The following is a 22,636-nucleotide window of genomic DNA, read 5'->3' on the forward strand; positions in this document are numbered from 1 at the left end:
GGGGAAATGAATCCCCCTCATCTTGGGGACAGCACGGTAGCGTAGTAGTTAGCGTAACACTATTACAGCGCCAGTGACCCCGATGTACATTCTCCCCCATAATGGCATGGGTTTCCTCCAGGTGCTCCAGTCTCCTCCCACATTCCAAAGATGTGTCTGTTTATTGGTCATGTGTGTAATTGTGTGCCGCAAGCTCATTGGACCAGAAGAGCTTGTTACAGTGCTGTATCTCTTATAAATAATCAGCCATAATTGAAAGGCTTGTTAAGCTGAATGGCCTAATTCTGCTCATATGGTTGGCGGATGGGGGAGGGGCAAATTGATCTCTCTGTCTTCCTATTAGTTCTCACATTCCTTTATCAATTACATTTCAGTTCCAGAATCTGGGCCAATTCACCATTGGACACCTGGTGATCAGGGTGACCATTCCCACGGCAACCAAAGGTAACAACCGTCTCCTGATCCTGAACAACTCCACCATTCTGGTGAGTATAAGCCTGGGGACACCGGATGTGTGAGCTGGCAGGGACATATTAGCAAAGTTGTTGATGTGTGATTGGGAGCTTGTAAATGGCAGGAGGACTGGAGTGAAACGGAGGGATTCCTGGGAGTTAAAGAATCTACTTCAGAGAGAGGCGATTCTCTCCTGGAGGGAGTGAGTTCAGGGTTCGGTTCCCATTGCTGTTTGTAAGGAGTTTATACATTCTTCACGTGACCATGTGGGCATCATCCAGGTGCTCCAGTTACCTGCCATATTTCAAAGATGTACAGTCCGGGTCAGTAAGTTGTGGGCATGCTACATTGGTGCCAGAAGTGTGACACAACTGGTGTGGTGAAATGTGTACGTCCTCAACAGATGTGTCACGTTTCAAATCAAATCAAATTTAATTGTCATTCAAACCACACTTGGATGCAGCCAAATGAGGCGGTGTTCCTCTGGGCCAAAAGTGCAAAAACATACATGTGTATCCAAAATAATGATAAAAGGGGGAAAAAATGAACATAGTCACATAAGAAAACACATTTTAGTCCAAGTCCCTGAGCGACAAGTCCTGTAAATTGATGGCTCCCAGCAGTCCATCCTGTAATTCCACCAATCCAACACTGGAGGGCAGCACCGATGGGAGAGGCCACCCCTAACCGAGCCTGGACTCCACGCTAAAACATAAACCTGAGGACAGAGGCCTACCTAGCTACAACCGAGGCGACACTGCTGCCTCGCTGCCTGTTTCATCACCACATGTGGGAAGCAGCCCAACAGCAATCAACGTCCAACAGGGTTTTGTGATCACAAAGGAAACGTCCAATGTTTTGATATACATGTGGCAAAAAAAGATAATATTTATTTACAGCACAGAAGCCAGTCTTTCTTCCTGGAAGGTCCACGTTAGCGGCATCCTCCATAGGACTGGCTTTGTTTGGAACTTTCCCTTTCCAGGGAACAATCTTGATTTTTATCACTGAATGGATTCCAAAGTTATAATTCTCACTTGATACAAATAAATATTTTCTTTAGTTATCTGCCTTTTCCCCACATAAGAATCTGTATTCTCGTCTCAAATTTAAAAGCATTTGAAATTTTTGTCTTTCTCTTGTCAAGCTGGTGTTCTCTTTCCAGAAGAGATCAATTCACTGATGTACGTTCCAAGGTCAAAGTGCCATCAGACTCTACCAATCCCATCCTCTCTTCAGATCCATAACACGGTGGTATCACTTGTTGTTGGCTTCAGCTTTATTTATCACATGTATATCAAAACTTACAATGAAATGCATCATTTGCATCAAATCGCAAAGAATGTGCTGAGTCACCACACGTCCAGTGTCAACATGGCATGCCCACAACTCACTAACCCTAGTCATATGTCTTTGGAATTTGGGAGGAAACCAGAGCACCCAGAGGAAACCCATGTGGTTGTGGGCAGTGAATACAAACTCCTTACGGACAAGAGGTACCGCAGATGCTGGAAATCTGGAGCAATACACACAATGTGCTGGAGAAACTCAGCAGATCAGGCAGCACCTGTGGATGAGAATAAACAGTCAACGTTTTGGTCTGGGCCCCTTCATCAGGACTGGCAGCTCTTGGCCCAAAACATCAACTATTTATACCCATCAAGAGATGCAGCCTCACCTGCTGAGCTCTACCAGCACATGGTGTGTATTGCTCCTTACAGACAGTGGCAGGAATCAAACCCTGATCTTACAGTTGGAACTGTAAAGTGTCCAGCTAACCGTGCTGCCATGCTGCCTCTGGAACTCAAACAAAGAGTCTTCCCAGCCCCTTGTCTGGTTGGATTAGTCTGTGGATAAATTGAACAAGCTACAGGAACTAGCAGGGCACTGAACTGCTGAAATTGGGTAGTTTGTACCTCCGGGCTTTGAGTTCAGTTTCTGCCCAGAATGGCGAATTGGAAAGACTATGTGAGAATCTCTCAATGCAACTGACAGTGGGCAAACACCCATGGCACAAAACTACTCAGATCCTTTCCAGAGTACCACCGATAAGATCATAGTTCTGCTTCAGCTACTGACAGTTATTCAGGTGCAGGATTTTATTTTTTTAAAGATAGGCTTTATTTTTTGCATATAAATTGAAACATCAATGGGGAAATCAAGGTGGTGCTGGATCACAAAAGAGAGAATTTGTAGAATGCATAAGAGATGGATTTTTAGAGTAGCTTGTGGTTGAGCCCACTAGAGGAAAGGCAATTCAGGATTGGGTGCTGTGCAGTGATCCAGATTTGATTAGGGAGCTTAAGGTAAAGGAACTCTTAGGAGCCAGTGAACATCATATGATAGAATTCACCCTGCAGTTTGAGAGGAAAAAGATAAAGTGAGATGTATCAGCATTACAATAGAGTAAAGTGAATTACAGAGGCATGAGAGAGAAGCTGGTCAAAACTGATTATAAGGGCACTCGAGCAGCGATGACAGCAGAACAGCAATGCTGGAGTTTCTGGAGGCAATTTGAAGATGCAGGATAGATACATCCCAAAGATAAAGGAGTCTTCTAAAGGAAGTATGAGGCAGCTATGTCTGACAAAGGAAGTCAAAAGCAGCATAAAAGCAAAATAGAGGGCAAATGATACAGCAAAATTTAATGGGAATTTACAGGATTGGGAAGCTTTTAAAAACCAACAGAAAGCAACTAAAAAAATAACGAGGGAAAAGATGACATACGAAGGTTAGCTAGCCAATAATATCAAAGAGGATACTAAAAGTTTTTTCAGTTATATAAAGAGTAAAAGGGAGGCAAGAATAGATATTGGACTGCTGGAAAATGACACTGGAGAGGTAGTAATGGGGAGGGAACAAAGAAATGACAGACAAACTTAATACATATTTTGCGTCATTCTTCACTGTGGAAGACATTAGCAGTATGCCAGAAATTTGAGAGATTCAGGGAGCTGAAGTGAGTGTAGTTGCTACTATTAAGGTGAAGTTGCTTGGGAAGCTCAAAGGTCTAAAGATAGATAAGCCACCTGGACCATATAGATTACACCTCAGGGTTCTGAATGAGGTAGCTGAAGAGATTGTGGAGGCATTAGTAATGATCTTCCAAGAATCACTAGATTCTGGAATAGTTTTAGAGGACTGGAAAATTGCAAATGATCCTCCACTTTTTAAGAAGGGAGAGAGGCAGAAAAAAGGAAATTATAGGCCAGTTCATCTGACTTCAGTGGTTGGAGTCCATTATTAAGGCTGAGGTTTCTGGGTACTTGGAGATACAATAAAAAGTAGGCCAATGTCAGCATTATTCCCTTAAGGGACAAATCTGTTGGTATTCTTTGGGGAATAACAGGCAGATAGACAAATGAGAGTCAGTGGATGTTGTTTACTTGGATCTTCAGAAGGCCTTTGACAAGCTGCCACACATGAGGCTGCTTAACAAGATATAGGAAAATCACTGGCATAAATAGAAGATCGGCTGACTGGCAGGAGACGAAGAGTTGGAATAAACGGGGCCTATTCTGGTTGGCTGCTGGTGACAAGTGGTATTCCACACAGTATTGGGACCACTTCTTTTCACATAATAGGTTAATAATTTGGATGACGGAATTGATAGCATTATGGCCAAGTTTGCAGACAACACAAAGATAGATGGAATGGAAGGTAGTGTTGAGGAAGAAGTAAGTCTGTAGAAGGACTTGGATAGATTGGGAGAATGGGCAAAAAATGGCAGATGGAATATAGTGTAGGGAAGTGTATTGCACACACTTTGGTAGAAGGAAGACTATTTTTTAAATGGAGAGAAAATTCAAATATTGGAGGTGCACAGGGACTTGGGAGTCCTTGTACAGGATTCCCCAAAGGTTAATTTGCAGGTTGAGTCAGTGGTAAGGAAGGCAAATGCAATGTTAACATTCATTTCAAGACAATTAGAAGATAAGAGCGAGGATGTTTATAAGGCATTGGTCAAACCACACTTGGAGTATTGTGAGTGGTTCGGGGCCTCTTATCTAAGAAAAGATGTGCTAGCATTGGAGAGCATCCAGAGGAGATCCACAGGAATGATTCCATGAATAAAATGGTTAATGTATGAGGAGCGTTTGATGGCTCTGGACCCATACTCAGTGGAGTTTAGAAGAATGAGGGAGGGATCTCATTGAAACCTATTGTACATTGAAAGGTCAAGACAGAGTGGATGTGGAGAGGTTGTTTCCCATAGTGAATGAGTCTAGGACCAGAGGGCACAGCCACAGAATAGAGGGATGTCCATTTAGAACAGAAATGAGGAGAAATTTCTTTAGCGAGAGGGTGATGAATCTGTGGAATTCAAGTGGAGGCCAAGTCATTGAGCATATCTAAAGCAGAATTTGAAAGATTCTTGATTAGTCATGGAGTCAAAGGTTTCAAGGAGAAGGCAGGAGAATGGAGCTGAAGGGGATAATATATCAGCCATGATGAAATGGCGGAGCAGGTTCGATGGGCCAAGTGGCTAATTCTGCTCATATGTCTGATAGTCTTATGGCTACCTGCAAGTAATTGTGTGCATCCAGCACCAACATAGCATGCCCACAACTCATTAACCCTAACCCGTGTGGCTTTGGAATGTGGGAGGAAGCCGGAGCACCCGGAGAAAACTGACATGGTCACAAGGAGAAGGTACAAACTCCTTACAGACAGTGGCAGGAATCGAACCCTGATTGGTGATCGCTGGTGGTGTAAAGTGATTGTCCTAACTGCTATGCTGCCGTGCTGATAAATGCCATTTCTTCAGAACCCATAATATAGTGAAAATATCATGGTGCTTAATAAAGTGTTGGATGAATAGAGTTACATAGCTGTGTTGTCTGGTTATAAAAAGCCTGCATGACCTCAGCATGGACATGGCATTCTTATGAGATGCAACCATCTCAGGAAACAGGCCCTTTGGCCCATTAGGTCTGTGCTGGTGCTGACACGCCCATGACTGTGTGTTGATGCCAATAGCTTGATGTGCACCTTCCTTCATGCTGCAGGGAGATGAGATCCAGTGCCTCGTGACCAGTCATTCAGAAGCCCGACACTGGCAGCTCCCTGGACGAAAAACTTTTGCAGAGGACCTGAGGCACATTGAGATGCTGGTAAGGAAGGCTTACTGTTTCATGAAATCCAAACTTTAACGTGAAGCGTTTTGAAGTCAGGTCCTTTCAGCTCAGTCAGACTTTTATCTATTTAGTAAGTGAAATTATCTGTACGTACATTATTTCCTTCCTAATCCTTCCATGCGTTATTTCCTACACAGAGTTTATTTTAGAATCATAGAACACCATAGAAACAGGCCCTTCTGGTCCCATCGGTCCCATGCTAAACTGCTATTTTGCCTAGTCCCATTGTCCGGCACCTGAACCATAGCCCCCCATACCCTTCCCATCCATGTACTTACCCAAACTTCTCTTAAATGTTACAATCAACCCTGCATCCACCACTTCCACTGACAGCTCTTTCCATATCCGTTACACCTTCTGGGTGGAGAAGACTCCCCCCTCATGTTCCCCTTAAATATTTAACCTTTCACTCTTGACTTATGACCTCTAGTTCTGGTCTCACCCAACCTCAGCAGAAAAAAAGCTATTTATATTTATCCTATCTATACCCCTCATAATTTACAACACCAGTATCAAATCTCCCCACATTCTCCGACGCTTTGACTTTGTACGGTACTACCGCTGGAAAATAACAAATTCCATCGTTTATGTCAGTGTTAATAAACCTGATACTGATTTCAAATCAACGACACTTCATTATTGCAACCAGCTCCTCAGTTTCTCAGCCTCACCAAACACTTTTTTAACTTTCAATGCTTTCTGTCCAACAGAATGCTAGCAATGCTAAATGCACTCTCCTCATGTGTGAAGTGAAGAATTTTAAAACTAATGAAGAGTACACCATTCAACTTTCAGGAAGACTCTTGACTGATTCTCTCATGGGCGTAAGTGCATCTGGAGAAACAGGCTACCAGCCAACGCGTCACCTTGTTTTAGTGGAAATTGTTTGACCCTAGTCTCTTGGGTTGGGAGAAACTGATTGGTGATTACTCGAGAGATTAATCCCCACCAGGCTCAGGGCAGAAGTGTTGTCGCTGGTTTGGAGAGATGTGGGTTCAAGCCTAACCTGGGAGATTTGCATTGAGAGTTAGGCTGACAACCTTGGTGTAGTTCTGTGGGACTGCTACTCTGTCAGACGTACCAGCGTTTAAATAAGATACTTAAGCAAACTTTGGCAAGGTGTAACCCCCTTGGCACTATTCTGGGGAAGTACAGAGGAACTATCCTGGAGACTTGGTCAAAACTTGTCTGTGTGTTTATGAGTGGGTGAGTAGGAAAGGGGTTTGTTTTGTTTTTGTTGTTCTGCTAAACATTGTGGGCATCCTATGTTGGTGCCAGAATGTATGCCAACACTTGTGGGCTGGCGCCATCTCATCCTTGGGCCTGCTGGTTTTAAACACAAACAATGCATTTTCACTGATGTTTCGATGTACCCGTGATAAATAAATCTGAATCTGCTTCAGTAAAACAATTACTGTGACTACACCGGAGACATAAGAGACGACAGATGCTGGAATCTGGAGGAATACACAAGATGCTGGAGGAACTCAATGGATCAGACGGAATCTGTGAATGGAAATGGACAGTCGAGATTCTTCATCTGCCTCAGACCAGAAATGTTGACTGTCCATTTCCCTTCACAGATGCTGCCTGACCTATTGAGTCCCTCCAGCATCTTGTGCATCGCACCGTGATCATATTAGTGGTTTGGGGAGTTTTTGGTGATCCTATAATATAACAGTGGCCACAGTTTCATGATGCTTCATTTACCGTAAAACAAGATTTTCAGAGAAGTGACTTTTGTTGTCCATCCGATTGCAGGCTGCCTGTTCTATCCATTGACAGGTACTTATTGAGAAATAGTGCAGAATAGGCCCTTCTGGTACTTTGAGCTGCACTGCCAGCAAACCCCGGTTTAACCCTAGCCTAATCACAGGATAACTTGCAAAGACCAATTAACCTACTCACCATCTTTGGACTATGGGAAGGAACTGGAGCACCTGGAGGAAACCCATGCAGTCCACAGGGAGGATGTAGAAACTCCTTACAGAGGACACCAGAACTGAACACCAGAGTCCGACACCCTGAGCTGCAATAACATCACACTAACCACCACACTACCGTTTGTGGTCATCCCATTACAGAAAGGATGTGGAGGCTGTGCAGTGGCTCCACAAGAGGTTTACCAGGACTAGAGAGTATTAGCTATAGTGAGAGGTCAGGCAACTTGGATTGTTTCCTCTGGAATGTCAGAGGTCGAGGGGAAACCCTATAAATGTTTATAAAATTATGAGAGGCTTAGATGGGGTACAGAGCCAGAATCATTCTCCTAGCGAAGAAATGGTGAATACTGGATAGATAGGTGCAAGGAGGCAGTTTAAAGATGTGTGGGTAAGTTTTTATAACTTTATACAGAGATTGGTGGATGCCCGGAAAGTACAGACAGGGCTGATAATAAAAGCAGAAAAAAATATTGGCTGCAAGAGGATTTTAGACAGACGCATGAATATACAGGGAATGGGGGAGTGTGAATCAGGTGCAGACAGAAGTGATTAGGCATTATGTTCGGCACAGACATTATGGGCTGAAGGGACTCTTCCTGAGCTGTACAAATCTATGCACTACGACAATGCAGCACTCCCTCAGCATTGCAATCGACCCAAAACTCAGCAATGTGACTTGTGCGAGTGCTGCCCCCCAGGTCCCAGCTGACCTCCGAGCCACCTGAATGCACACCTCTCTGAATTACAAAACACTAAGACATTAGGATTTCACAATATTCCATCAGGATAATTTCAGAAGGGTAAGTGATATCTGGATTTCATTTAAATTCCAGATTCCTTAGTCTTGCTTCATCCTAAGTAAGACAACATTTTTTTTATTGAAAACCATGTATTAATAGTTTCCAAGAAAGGGGGAGAAAAAGCACGCAAAAGCCACAGGCTTGAAATCATCCTTAAATCTGCGAATAAAAATGCTGATCTTCAGATACGGCTGTGACATTAAGTCTGAAAAGGTTGGAACTTATCAAATCGATTCAATATGAGTTTCTCATTTCCACCTCTGGACGACACTGTTACATTGACAACTTTTCATACAATAAATGTTAGAGATATTTTAAGAGGCCATCTGAAATAGTTGGCTTTCAAAACAGTGGATCCCTTAAATTGATGGAGGTATTTATTTAAAGGGAAAGTGTGCATTAAAAATAAACTCTTTGACTTTACTTCCAATTTACTGCTGTCCTCTGTGTGAATGTCAGCAGTCTTCTCTGTTACTCGTTTCTCTTCTCCTGTCTGAAGGGAAGAGCATGAAGAAGAGTTTGCACTTACACTCAGTGGTCACTGTATTAGGTACACCTCTACACCTGCTTGTTAATACACATTTCTAATTAGTAAATAAATGCACGCAGCCATGGTCAAGAGGTTCAGTTGTTGTTCAGATCAAACATCAGACTGGGGAAGAAATGTGGTCTAAGTGTCTTTGACTATGGAATAATTGTTGGTGCCAGAAGGGGTGGTTTGAGTATATCAGAACCTACTGATCTCCTGGGATCTTCATGCACAGCATGCTTTAGAGTTTACTAAGAATGGTAAGGGGGGAGAAAAAGGTGAGCGGTAGTTCTGTGGGTAAAAATAACTCCTTGTTAATGAGAGAGGTCGGGGAGAATGTTCAGACTAGTTCAAGCTGACAAGGAAGCGACGTAACTCAAATAACCACACGCTACAACAGTGGCTTGCAGAAGAGCATCTCTGAATGCACAACTGTCCATAAGAAGTCCGTATGTCCCCCTGTGACTGCATGGATTTCCTCTGGGTGTTCCAGTCTTCTCCCATAGTCCAAAGATGTACCGGTTGGTAGGATAACTGGTCATTATAAATTGTCCCATAATTGGGCTACAGTATGGCTAAATCAGGGGTTGCTGGGCATCATGGCTCAAAAGGCCAGTAGGACCTATTCTGTACTGTATTTCAATAAATAAATAAATGCTAGTATCTTTCCTGTAACACCATGGACACTTAACTTGTTTAGCATCCTCATGTGTGGCACATTGTCAAAAGCCTTAGAAAATCCAAATAAACAACTTTCACTGACTCCTCTTTGTCTATCCTGCCCGTTATTCCCTCAAGGAATTCCAATAGATTTGTCAGGCAAGATTTCCCCTTAAGGAAACCATGCTGACTTTGGTCTATTTTATCATGAGTCTCCAAGAACCCCAAAATCTCATCCTTAATAATGGATCCCAACATCTTTCCAACCACTGAAGTCAGTCTAACTGGTCTATCATTGTCCATTTTATTGACTGACCTGACTTCTTGGAAATCTGACTTTATGCAAATATTTCCATATATTTTAAAGCATTTTTCAAGCTGTTTATAGTAAAGCTTTTCTCTGTATTTATTAAAGACTGGTTCCAATATGTACATATTTAATTAAGGGTAGTGGGGGGGGTGAAATAAAGGAATTATGGTCAGTCTATGTATGGGTAATTGTAGAAAATGGAGATTTATGCCTGATGCAGATTATCAGCTTCAGGACAGTGCTCAAGAATAGAAAACTTCAATTTTACAGGCAATCTTCAGTTATTTATCAGGAACCCCACATATCAGAGCAGGTGATCAAAGTCTTGGTCAATGATGTAGACATTTCTAGTCAAGACCCTTCATCTGGACACAAGGTATTTATGAAGGGGCTTGACCCAAATATTGACTGCCTATTTGGTGCCTGCCTCACTGGATTCCTCCAGCAGTTTGTGTGTTGCTATTGTGTTTTAAATGTTGTCTGGTTCTGATTTCTAAGTGTGAGAGATGAGGACCAGGGAACAGAAGGTGGAAGAGGAGGGGGAGGAGAAGAGCTAGAGTGCATGCAGTGAGTTTGGGGGAGGGATGAGTGGGAAAATAATCATCATCCCCGTCAAATGCTTGATTGAATTTATACTCTTATATTTTTGTTTTCCAGCTCAGGTTCGGGTCACTGTTTCTTGTCACCACGGCAACACTGGACATTCAGGAGCCTAAGGTCATGTTTGTAAAGGAGGCGGGCAGGATCCGACATGTGAGTTGGCACACCTGGGGACATCTCATCATGTTTTGGCATTGGCCATCTCTCAACATAGGAGACATAAGGGGCTGTTCTCATGGCTGCAGAATAAGGTTGCTAACCCCGCATGAACTAAAGAACAGAAAACCCAAAAGCATAATCTGAGCAGCAGCTGAAAAATCACACCTTCTCCCAACAATCGACCTGTTGTCTTGCCCTGAGATGAATGACCAGTGAGGGAGGGACAAGATTGGAGGTGGAGAATATGAAGGAAGGAAGCTATGCAAGTAAACTTCCAGGAAGTAATAGAGTTGACAGTCCTAATCCAAAGACTCAGGTACACAGCACAGTACAGGCCCTTTGTCCCACAATGTTGTGCCGACCTTTTAACCTACCTCAAGATCAATCTAACCCATCCCTCCTATGTAGCCCTTCATTTTCTATCATCCTTATGCCTATCTAAAGCTTTCTTAAATGTCCCTAATATATCTGCCTCTGCCACCACCCCGGCAGGGTGTTCCAAACACCCACCACTCTCAGTGTAAAGAAAAACTACCTCTGACATTCTCCAATCACCTTAATGTTATACTCTCTAGTATTAGCCATTTCCAACCTGGGAAAAAAAATCTGGTTATACACTCAGTCTATGCCTCTTATCATCAAGCACACCTTTATTGAGTCTCCTCTCCTGCTCCAAAGAGAAAACCCCTAATTTGCTCAATCAATCCTCATAAGACATGTCCTCTGGTCCAGGAGCATCCTGGTAAATCTCCTCTGCATCCTCTCCAAAGCTTCCACATCCTCCCTACAACAAGGCAACTAGAACTGAACACAATATTCTAACCAGATCTGCTTACTTTGTGGCTCTTGATACTCATTGCCCCAACTAATGAAGCCCAACACCCCATATGCCTTAAAATCTTATCAACTTGCACAGCAACTTTGAGGAATCTATGGACATCAACTCCAAAATCTCTGTTACTCCACACTGCTAAGAATTCTGCAGTTAACCCTGTAATCTGCCTTCAAATTCGACCTTCCAAAGCGAATCACTTCACACTTTTCAGGATTGAACTCCATCTGCCATTTCTCAGCCCAGCTCCGCATGCTGTCAACGTTCGACACTATCCAGAACTCCACCAGTCTTTGTGTCATCTGCAAACTTACTAACTCACCCTTCCACTTCTTTATTCAAGTCATTTATAAAAATCACAAAGAGCAGGGGTCACAGAACAAATCCCTGCAGAACACCACTGGTTACTGATCTCCAGGAAGAATACAACCAGATACCACCCGCCCACCCCCGTCTTCTATCATCTTCATTATGTGCTGCGTCATATGACATAGGCGATCTTGGTCTTTTGACTACGATAGTTCTTGGCAATTTTTTCTGCAAAAGTGGATTGCCATCGTCTTCTTCTTCTTGACCCCACCCATTATCAATACTCTTCAGAGATTGTCTGCCCAGCGTCAGTGGTCACTTAATCAGCTGCTCAGACAAACATCCACCATGGTTTCACGTGACCCTGATCGGGGGATTAAGCAGGTGCTACACCTTGCCCAAGGGTGACCTGCAGGCTACCAGAGGGAAGGGGCACCTTACACCTCCTTTGATAGAAACATATCTCCAACCTGCCATCTCTGCCTTTTATGGGCAAGCCAATTGTGTATCAATTGTACAAGTCAATGAATCAGTGCCCATATTACAGGAAACCAGGGTAGAGCTGACATTTAAGCAGAGTACCTGGGAACATTCAAGGTTGGTGAGCTAGGACTTTGGGTCTGAACAGAATCAGATGATAAGGGGATTAGGCAGGAAAAGTGGCAGACTTGGAAGATCAAGGGGGTAGGAATAATGGTGGAATAGGAGGCAGGCTGAGGAGCCATGTACGATCTCTATTTCTGACATTCTTGCTCTCAGACCACATTTCCTATTGCAGTGCTACCTCAAAATAGGTCACATGTAACAGAATTCTTCAACCAACTTCAGGGTGGCATAGTAACACAACACCTTACAACGCCCGCGGTCACCATTTGGGGTTCTATTCCCACCACTGCCTACAAGATGTCTGTATGAGTATTTACGTTCTCCCCATGACCATGTGGATTTCCTCTAGGTGCCACAGTTTCCTCCCACAGTCCCATCAGGATATATCTTCTGAGACTTGAGACTGTTTGCCCTTTCCACTTCTGATCCCTCGATAAGGACTCGTGTGTTTTCCTCCAACTTCCCCTTCCTGAGGTCCACAAGCCTTGATTTTGCAGACATTGAGAGCAAGATTGTTGTGATACCACTCAACCAGCTGATCTATCTCACCCCTGTACACCTGCTCATCCCCATCTGAAATTCTGTCAACAATTGCTGTGTCATCAGCAAATTTATAGATGGTGTTTGAGCTGTGCCTAGCCACACAGTCATGGGTGTGGAACAGTAGGTTAAGCACGCATCGTAGAGGTGCATCAGTGTTGTTCAGCGAGGAGGTGATGTCACTTCCAATCTGCACTGACTGTGGCTTCCCGATGAGGAAGTCAAGGATCCAGTTGCAGAGGGAGGTACAAGGTCCAGGTTTTGGGCCTTGATGATTAGAACTGAGGATCTGATTGTGTTGAACTGTAATCAATAAATAGCAATCTGACCTATTGTCCAGGTGATCCAACACCGAATAGAGAACATTCGCCCACCTCTGGGGATTCTCCCCCAGTTGATTTTAGCTTTAAAGCCACACAATTAATTCTTGATTGTCTAACAAGCCCCTATGTCAAAACTAAGTTTTCAGAGAGCACATCCCTCCCAAAATAACGATTTTCTAACCCCCCCCCCCCAGAATTTTACAGTTTAAATATCATTGGGCATTCCAGTCCTCACAAAGGATCTCGGCCTGAAATGTCGACATTTATTTCCCTCCACAAATGCTGCCTGACCAGCTGGGAAAAAAATCGACTCAAAAAAAGTCACTCCTCCTAAGTTGTCAGGCTGATCAACACCTCCACACATTAACCCACCTCACTACTCCCTCACTAACACTACACACACAGAACCCATGCTTCTTCACAGCCCAAAAGCCTTCATACCCCATGACCTGCCACTTTACACTTACACTCCACCCCTCATACCTACACTGACAGTCACTGTCCTACTGTTCTTTCATATGCCCTGCTGCTACTGAGAAGAGTTCCTTGTGTCAAGAGTCACTTTGTCACTTTATCAGTTCCTGTCAGAGCCACCTTATGTTCAGATACTCCTGTACCTAGCATCACTTTATATACAGACAGTCTATATAGATAAGCTAACCTTAGGTACATATTTCCACACTCAACTGTTATTTGTACAATGTACAATGAATTGCTTTTATATTTATTGTGATTTTTATGCTTATTGTGTTTTTGTGCTGCGTCAGATCTGGAGTAATAATCACTCTGTTCTCCTTTACGTACTGAAGAATGACAATAAACAATCTTGGATCTTGAGTTCCTCCAGCATTTTGTGTGTGTTGCTCCAGGTTTCCAGCATCTGCATTACTTCTGGTGGTGCTCTGCTGTCCTCTAGTGGGAAGTAGTTACTTTGCACCCAGCCAGAGGCAGAATGACAGTTATTTGATATTTGCATGTTCCCAGGACATCCCAAGCTAGTTATAGACCATGGGACAAAAAACAACTTGCTCAGTGGGTAACACGTGTCTAGGGGACAAGGTATGTTTGATGGTGAGGTATGGCTGAATCAAGACTGAGAGTAGAGAGGGAAGATAGCCAGTATAAAGAAGTGAGTGGGAGGGCTGAGCAGAAGCTGGTAGATGATATGTGGAAACAGACAGGGAAAAGTGATGGACAGGTAGAATCAGGTGGGGGAAGGGAGAAGAAACCCGGGTGATGGACAGATGGAAGAGGGGGAGAGGGTGTTGTGTCTTGGTAAAGAGGGGTTGAAAAAGAGAAAAAAGGAAGTGAGAACCTGGCTGGACGGTTGGGCATGGGAAAAGAACATGGAGAGTGGGATATATGACATTTGGAAGTTCAACATCCCCACCATAAGGTCTGGGCACTACACAACTGGAATATGAGGTGTTCTTGTAGACACAAAAGACTCTGTAGATGCTGGAATCTGAGCAACACACACAAAATGCTGGAAGAATTCAACAAGCCCTCCAGCAATTATGGAGAGGAATGAAAAGTCGATATTTTGGGCCAGGACCCTTCCTCTGGACTGGAAAGGAAGAGGGAGGAATCCAAGATAAGAAGATGGGGGAGAGGGGAAGGAGCATAAACCGGCAGGTGCTAGAAGTAAGAATCTGAGAGGTGATAGGTGGAAGATGTAAAGGGCTGAAGAAGGAGGGGTGTGATTGGAGAAGAGAGTGGGCATGTGAGAGGGGAACCAGAATGCAGAATGGGAAAAGGGAGAAAATGTCACAGGGTCTTCAATTATCAGTTGTTTTTGGTTTCCTGCTCCTTTCCACCTGGACCACTCTCTCAAGAGGGGAAGTTGTGGCTGCAGGTGGGATTCCATATGAACTAGTGGAAGTGGTGAAGGGTGATACACTGGATACAGAGGCTAGTGGGGTGAAAGGTGAGAATCAGGGATCTCCACCTCTGCTGTGTCTGAGGTTGGCACTGGGAGTAAGAGCAGGCAAGAGGGAAATGGAGGAACGGCTTGTGAAGGCTCCGTCCTATATCGAAGGGAAATCTACATTTCCTGACGGAGGAGAACATTGCAGAAACTCTGGAGCAGATAAGGTAGAATCTCTACTTCCAAATTTCCAAGTTCCATGAAGTTCACAGAACTGGAGTTCTGGGAACCAATGATATTCTCTTATTTATTCATTCACTCATTTTGGACAGGCAATAGCAGTATTTACTATCCAACCTTGCTTGTTGTAGGAAAGAAATTATAGAGTCAGTGGAAGATGCTATACAGGTTGGTTTGGGACTGGGAAGGGGAGTTCAAATGGCATTCAAGGTGCTTGTTTCAGTCAGAAAGTAGGTGCTCCACAAAGCCTTTCTAAACCTTTCCAAAACCTTTTCTATCCCTGTATCTGCCCAAATATCTTTTAATGTTGTTAATATACTTCCCACACCCACTTCCTCTGGCAACTCATTCACCTACTGACCATACTCTGGGTGAAAAAGTTACCCTCAGTTAAAATTGATAGGTATGAAAATGCTCTGATAATCTGCTGACTATTGGGAAATAATGGCTCAGCACGTACAATGCCTATAAAAAGTATTCACCCCCTCCCCTTGGAAGTTTTTCATGTTTTATTCTTTTATAGCATTGAATCACAGTGGATTTAATCTGTTTTTTTACACTGATCAACAGAAAATGGCACATTCATGTCGAAGTGAAAAGAAATCTCTGCAAAGTGATCTAAATTAATTACAAAAATAGAATGCTAAATAATTGATTGCTCTGATCGCTTGCCACTCTCCCATAAAGCTGCCACTGGTGAAGCACCCAGGCAACAGTTATTGTATATGCAGTCTCCCCCCATCACAGCCACTGAAGCTTGTAACTCCTCCAGAGTTGTCATAGGTCTCTTGGTGGCCTCCCTCACTAGCCCTCTTCTTGCACAGTCATGCAGTTTTTGAGGACGGTCTGTAGGCAGATTTACAGATGTGACATATTCTTTCCATTTCTTGATGACTGACTTAACTGTACTCCAAGGGATATTCAGTGACTTGGAAATTTTCTTGTATCCGTCTCCTGACTTGTGCTTTTCAATAACCTTTTTGCGGAGAAGCTTGGAGTGTTCTTTTGTCTTCATGGTGTAGATTTTGCCAGGATACTGACTCACCAGCAGTTGGACCTTCCAGATACAGGTGTATTTTCACTACAGTCGAGTGAAACACCTTGACTGCACACAAGTGATCACCATTTAACAAATTATGTGACTTCTAAAACCATCTAGCTACACCAGTGATGATCTGGTGTGTCATATTCGAGGGGGGGGATGAATACTTAAGCAATCAATTATTTTCTTTTTATATTTGTAATTAATTTAGATAACTTTGCAGAAATATGTTTTCACTTTGACATGATAGAGTCTTTGTCTTGATCAGTGTCAAATTAAATCCACTGTGATTCAATGTTGTAAAACAATAAAACATGAAACTTCCGGGAGGGGGAATACTTTTTATAGGCACAGTAGCTCACCAGATACTGATTCTCACTCTCCCTTTCACAGATCAAAGCCCCGACTCCCCACACTCCTTTTCGCTCAGTTGGTTCTGTTTCAGGATCAGTATCTGGATGCCACAGTAGCTTAGTGGTTAGTGTGTTGCTTTTATAGTTCCAGGCATTCCAGAATTCTGGCACTAGGTTTGTATGCTCTCCCCATGAGCCACATTGGTTTCCTCCGGGTGCACTGGTTTCCTCCCACGGTCCAAAGACGTACTGATTAGTAGGTTAATTGGTCATTGTAAATTGTCCTGTGATTAGGCTACTGATAAATCGGTGGGTTGCTGGGCAGCACTGCTCGTTGGGCTAGAAGGGCCTGTTTCACACTGTAGCTCTAAATAAAATAAATAATCAGAAGCGGGTTTACCACCACTGACATAGGTCATGAAATTTGTTGTTTTGCAGCAATATATAGAATACTGTAAAGTTTAGCTTTATTTGCCAGTACAGTACATCAAAGCAATGGCTTTGTTTATTCTGATGTTTCAATGTACATGTGACAAATAGAACTAATCGTTAAAAATTACTATAAGAAAGAATTCATAAAAAATAAATGGTGCCAAAGGAGAGCAAAATAGTGAGGTGGTGTTGATGGATTCATTGTCCCCAGTCTCTCGAAGCTGACCTGGTTCTGCTCGTACTTACCAGATTCATTATTTACCATGTAGTAAACTTTTAAAAAGTGATTTAATAGTATTCAGAGATAGTAGTAATAAGAGAGGAGAGATAAAGAGTAATATTAAGAGATAACCTCCTATATTCTGGAAAATCTGCTAATGAAACTATCCAACATGGAGTTGTATGGTTAAAGATGAAAGATTAACTATTTGTCACATGTACATCAAAACATGCAGTGGTGAGATGTGTTGTTTGCATCGAGAACGTGCTGGGATGTGCAAGTGTCGCAATGGTTCTGGTGCCAACATTGCATACCTACAATCTAACCTAACCCGTACGTCTTTGAAATATGGAAGGAAACCCACATTTAATGTACCATCCATCCCCACTTCCTTTGGCAGCTGATTGCATCGACTAACCATCCTCTACGTGACAGAGTTACCCCACAGTTAAGTGTTATAGGTATGAAAACATTCACCGATAGCTCTGAAGATCTGCTATTTGATTACTGGGAAATCCCAATTGCTCAGAGGGACAATGTACAAACGCCTTATAGATAGTGGTGGCAATTGAACCCCTATTTTACAGCTTATAAAGTGTTACGCTAACCATTATACTACCATGCCACCCCTAGTAAGAGAGTAAGGGCAGCAAATTTCCTTTTCTGGAGATCATCAATCAATCGTGTGAATATTTTACATACTTGGTTTGGTATAGATTTTCATAAATTCTATTGTATTTTGTTATTTTTCTATACATGCCGGCAGGAAAATGAATTTCAGGGTAGCATGTGGTAACAAATTTGTACTTTGATTATAAATTTACATTGACTGTTATGACAGTGAACGGCATTGATAGTACAGGTGTATGATTTCAAAGTTAGTTCTTGACTTAAACTTAAATCGAGAGCTTACAGCGGTGAGGTTCAGTTTCATCACTCCTGATCAATAATCTATGGTAGAGTAACCTTAGATTATGTGACTTGGGCTGGCCAACCTGTGGATAATCTTTACTAACTGTACAAATTAGGGTTAGTAAGTTGTGGGCATGCTATGTTGACGCCAGAATCGTGGCAACATTTGCAAGCTGTCCTTAGTACATCCTTGAAACAAGAGACGCATTTCACGGTATGTAATGTCATGACAAATTGTGAAAAGCGAGTGTGAATATTGAACTCAGTAAGCTATAGAAAAGAGGCAGGAGTGAAATCAGAGAATCAACTGCACCCTCAATATAAACTGGTATTTCTCCTTACAGATAACACTTCACATGACCAAGCAGTGGGAGTCTGAGGTACCACTTTGGATTATCATTGGAAGCTCATTAGGAGGGCTTCTTCTACTAGCATTACTCACTCTTGCTCTATGGAAGGTAAGTCCAGTGTTCACCAGCAACTTGTACATTGACATATTCAACAACATTTTTACCTGGAGCAAAGAACAAGATGCTGGAGGGACTCAGTGGGGTCAGATCCAGTCCAGATGAAGGGCCTCAACCCCAAACCATAAAATACAGGAACAGAATTAGGCCATTCAGCTTATTGAGATTGCTCTGCCATTCCATGGCTGATTTGTTATCCCTCTCAGCCCCATTCTCGTACCTTCTTCCCAAAACCTATAATGCCATTATTAACCAAGAACCTATTTAAATATACCCAATGATTTAGTCACCATAGCTGTCTTGGCAATGAATTCCAGAGATTCACCACCCTCTGCTGTAGGCAGATTTACAGCTGTGCCATATTCTTTCCATTTCTTGATGATTGACTGTACTCCAAGGGATATTCAGTGACTTGGATATTTTCTTGTATCCATCTCCTGGCTTGTGCTTTTCAATAACCTTTTTGCAGAGATGCTTGGAGTGTTCTTTTGTCTTCATGGTGTAGTTTTTGCCAGAATATTGATTCACAATAAGTAAAACAATGGGGAAAGTATAAATGCCTTACATTCACTTTCTCCATCAGGGCCAGGACCACCATGGCCAGCCAGCCTAAATTTGGGGACACTGAGTACAAAGTGCACTTAGGCCCTCAAATTACTGCCCTTGTGCTTTATCCCTGGACTCAGCCACAGTGCACAGCCTTGCACTTGCTCTCTTACTTACAACTCTGCAATGAGCAGATGGAAAATTCAGAAGTGACCTGATCAGTACAGGCCGTCTCTCCTGCAGGCCTTGGTGCCACGGGAGGCTCTGTAAAGGGTAGATGACTAACAGGCCACAGCAAAAACATCTCAAACTATTTCATTATCAGCTGCAGGTAATGCTGATAATGAAACATTACCTCACAGATCTTGAGCTCAATCCCTAATATACTGAGCCTGAAGGGGTAGATAATGAGGCCACATTGAATAGCCTTATGTGACCTCGGGAAGAGAGGAGTAAATAAGCAAACACAGCAAGCAGGCAAGTGAGAAAACCGGACAATCAAAGCTGGGCTGTTTAGGGTTGTTATCAGGAAGTACTTCACCCAGTGGATAATGAATTTCTGAACCTTTCTCCCTAAAGAACTATTAATGTTAGTGCCAGGTTTGAAGTCAATGGAAAACTTTGAAATGACCGGACCAGTACAAGGCATCTTTGATGTATCTTTGTTAATTCTGGGTAATACTGAAACAAAACAAGTAGGTGGAATTAGAATACGTATACACTCAGTAATCACTTTATTGGGTACACCTGCTCTAACTAACTAATCGTTTGGCAGCAACTCAATGCATAACAGCATGCATTGTCAAGAATTTTGTTGCTATTTAGACCCATCAGAATGGGGAAGAAATGTGATACAAGTGACTTTGACCATGGAATAATTGCTGGTGCCAGACAGAGTGGCTTGAGCGTCTCAAAAACTACAGAAAAACAAAAGAACATGTGAGAGGTAAAAACATCTTGTTAATGAGAGAGGTCAGAGAAGCATGATCAGGTTAGTTCAAGCTGACGGTAACTCAAACCACCATGTGTTCAACAGTGGTGTGCAGAACTGCAACTCTGAACACACATATCAAACCTTAGCAGTACAAGACCACAAACATACACTTATTGGGTACAGGAGGTACCTAATGAAGTGGCCACTGAGTGTAGATTAGTCATGACCTAACTGTGCACTGCTTTATGAAGATGATTTCCTGATCCAATATTAATATTGTGTAACACTGCCTCTTCATAGTCAATGAAGCTTTGCACTAAAGGCACTGTGGTTGTTAATGGACTCTGTTCCATTTAAACTTTTCCTGTAATTTCTTTATTAATTCTTCCATCCCCTTCTACCCTCACACACACAGCTGGGCTTTTTCCAAAGTGCTTATCGCAAGAGGAAGGAATACTTGTCAGCTCCAAATGGTCACGTCGGGCACTTAAAGAAAACAAACCTCTGAAGTCATGACTGTCGAAGCAAGTGCTAAAGATGTGTATTTATTCATCCATACTGCGCTCAATGAGAAGAGGGCATGGGCAAATAATTGCTGTGTGCCCAGGATCAGCACACCAGACACACCTTCCTGTACTATTGTTTTCTGTTGACACCTCGCACTCAATTGGTTTTCTAAGGTGCAATACACTGTACTCCCCAGCACAGACACCCTGTAAGGAAATATGTTCTAACAGGGGTGTGATGCAGTTTACATTTTTTACTTGGAAAGTTGAACTTTGATTGACTGTGCTCACTGTGGAAGTAAATGGTACTAGCCAAGCCACTGTCCTTTTAAGTTGTGCGTGGGGCCTTTCTAAAACAACAGAAACATGACTTGCAAGATAGTCTTTTTCTACAAAATACTGGCAATGTGCCAACTTTGCTTGAGGCTTCCATAGGATTTATTATGTTAAACTAAGTAACAATTTTAAATAATTTACAGAGTATGTTTGTCGTTGCTGTTTCAAGTGTGAGGAAGCCACGACCCAGATACGTTTTGTATTCCTCTCTGGTATTTCTACCACTCTGCACTAGATAGACACAACACTGAGGGGCAGGAACAGGTATGCTATTTCAACATCCATCATTTTGTACACCCAATTCAGCCCCCACTGCTACAAAGAAAATAATCTCACTCAAGCCAATTTTCTACCCTTCCTTTGGAGTGGTACTGGAGGATCTATGGATAGAAGATAGAGAAATCTCTGTGAAACATAATCTTGCTGTTAATTTGTTCTGTACTTCAGGCATTTTCAGTTATTAATACAGATTATCAAGCATTCCTATTTTTTCTCCTGCCCATACACATAATGTAAAATGTAAAGTTCGGGTGAATAGGTTGAACTGCAATAAATTACTTCTAGGTATCTAAAGCTTCTAAAACTTTCCAGCAAAGTCCAACCAATAGAAGATTTTACACTTAAGTTCTCCTCAAATGTTAAATAATCATACTTGAGTAAAATTCCTGTGCTTTGGATATTACAGACTCTGTATTATATGTAAAACAATTCTTATATATGTAAATATTTGGAAAGATTTTGCATTTAAAATTCAAAGTGTTGAATATTTGTAATTATGCAAGACTATGGACAATGTGGTTTATCCATTGTTTGAGGTTGCTTGTTTTTATTAAAACATGAAAAGGGACAGGTAGCTCTTGTTGAATGCAATAATTAGTTCCTAAATCACATTGTTGTGGAATAGGCTGTGGTAACCATCAAAGCACAGTTAAAGTATGCTTTCCCAATCCTGATAATAACCAATGCAACTGGCATAATGCAAACGGTGTCTATTAATCCATCAATCATGCTATAGCCAATTCATGCTATGTTGTAGCAGAACTACCTGCAGATGACTTAATAAGAGCACTAGTTGAGAACCTGCAGAGCCTCATCCTTGGGTCGGAGGTTTAAGTAAAATAGGCAGCAATATCGTCTGTAGTTCTCTTGCTACCATCATTTCACTTCTTGCATTATCCAGAGCAGGGATTCCCAACCTGGGATCCAGAGACTCCTTGGTTAATAATAGGAGTCTATGGCATTAAAAATAAGGTTGGGAATTCCTGATCTAGAGATTTGCCAAGATTTCAATTGGCTTCAATTTCTTTTTTTTTTAATGTGCTTGTTGTACCCATTCATACAGATCATTTTTTCAAAGGCACGAGCATTTCAAGCTCTTTTTAAGCCACTCCAATATCAAAACATTCCACATCCTGGAGACAGGATTTAAGAGAGAATTCAGTGTTCAAGATGAACATCTCCAAAGCTGGCAAGGGCCAGGGTTGATTGAACATGTTAAAAGCTGAATGACCACCACTTTTCTATTACGGACTGGATTTTGTTCCGCAAAGTCTAACAAGACAAAACCACACAATCACCA

The 22,636-nt window shown here is 42.4% G+C and overlaps 2 protein-coding genes across 2 annotated transcripts in view; one reads left to right on the forward strand and one right to left on the reverse strand.

Annotated features, from left to right (window-relative positions):
- Positions 1–22,531, forward strand: part of itga11a (integrin, alpha 11a) — a 265,485-nt gene extending 242,954 nt beyond the window's left edge. The window contains exons 25-30 of the mRNA XM_059952982.1: positions 375–485; positions 5,463–5,567; positions 6,302–6,415; positions 10,491–10,586; positions 18,613–18,726; positions 20,631–22,531. Of these exons, the coding sequence (XP_059808965.1) occupies positions 375–485; positions 5,463–5,567; positions 6,302–6,415; positions 10,491–10,586; positions 18,613–18,726; positions 20,631–20,723 (633 nt within the window). The 3' untranslated portion in view covers positions 20,724–22,531. The remainder of the gene's footprint in view (positions 1–374; positions 486–5,462; positions 5,568–6,301; positions 6,416–10,490; positions 10,587–18,612; positions 18,727–20,630) is intronic.
- Positions 1–22,636, reverse strand: part of fem1b (fem-1 homolog b) — a 49,927-nt gene that overhangs the window by 7,544 nt on the left and 19,747 nt on the right. The gene's annotated exons all lie outside the window — the stretch shown is intronic.

This window comes from Hypanus sabinus, chromosome 28, assembly GCF_030144855.1.
Source record: "Hypanus sabinus isolate sHypSab1 chromosome 28, sHypSab1.hap1, whole genome shotgun sequence".
Taxonomy (NCBI): domain Eukaryota; kingdom Metazoa; phylum Chordata; class Chondrichthyes; order Myliobatiformes; family Dasyatidae; genus Hypanus; species Hypanus sabinus.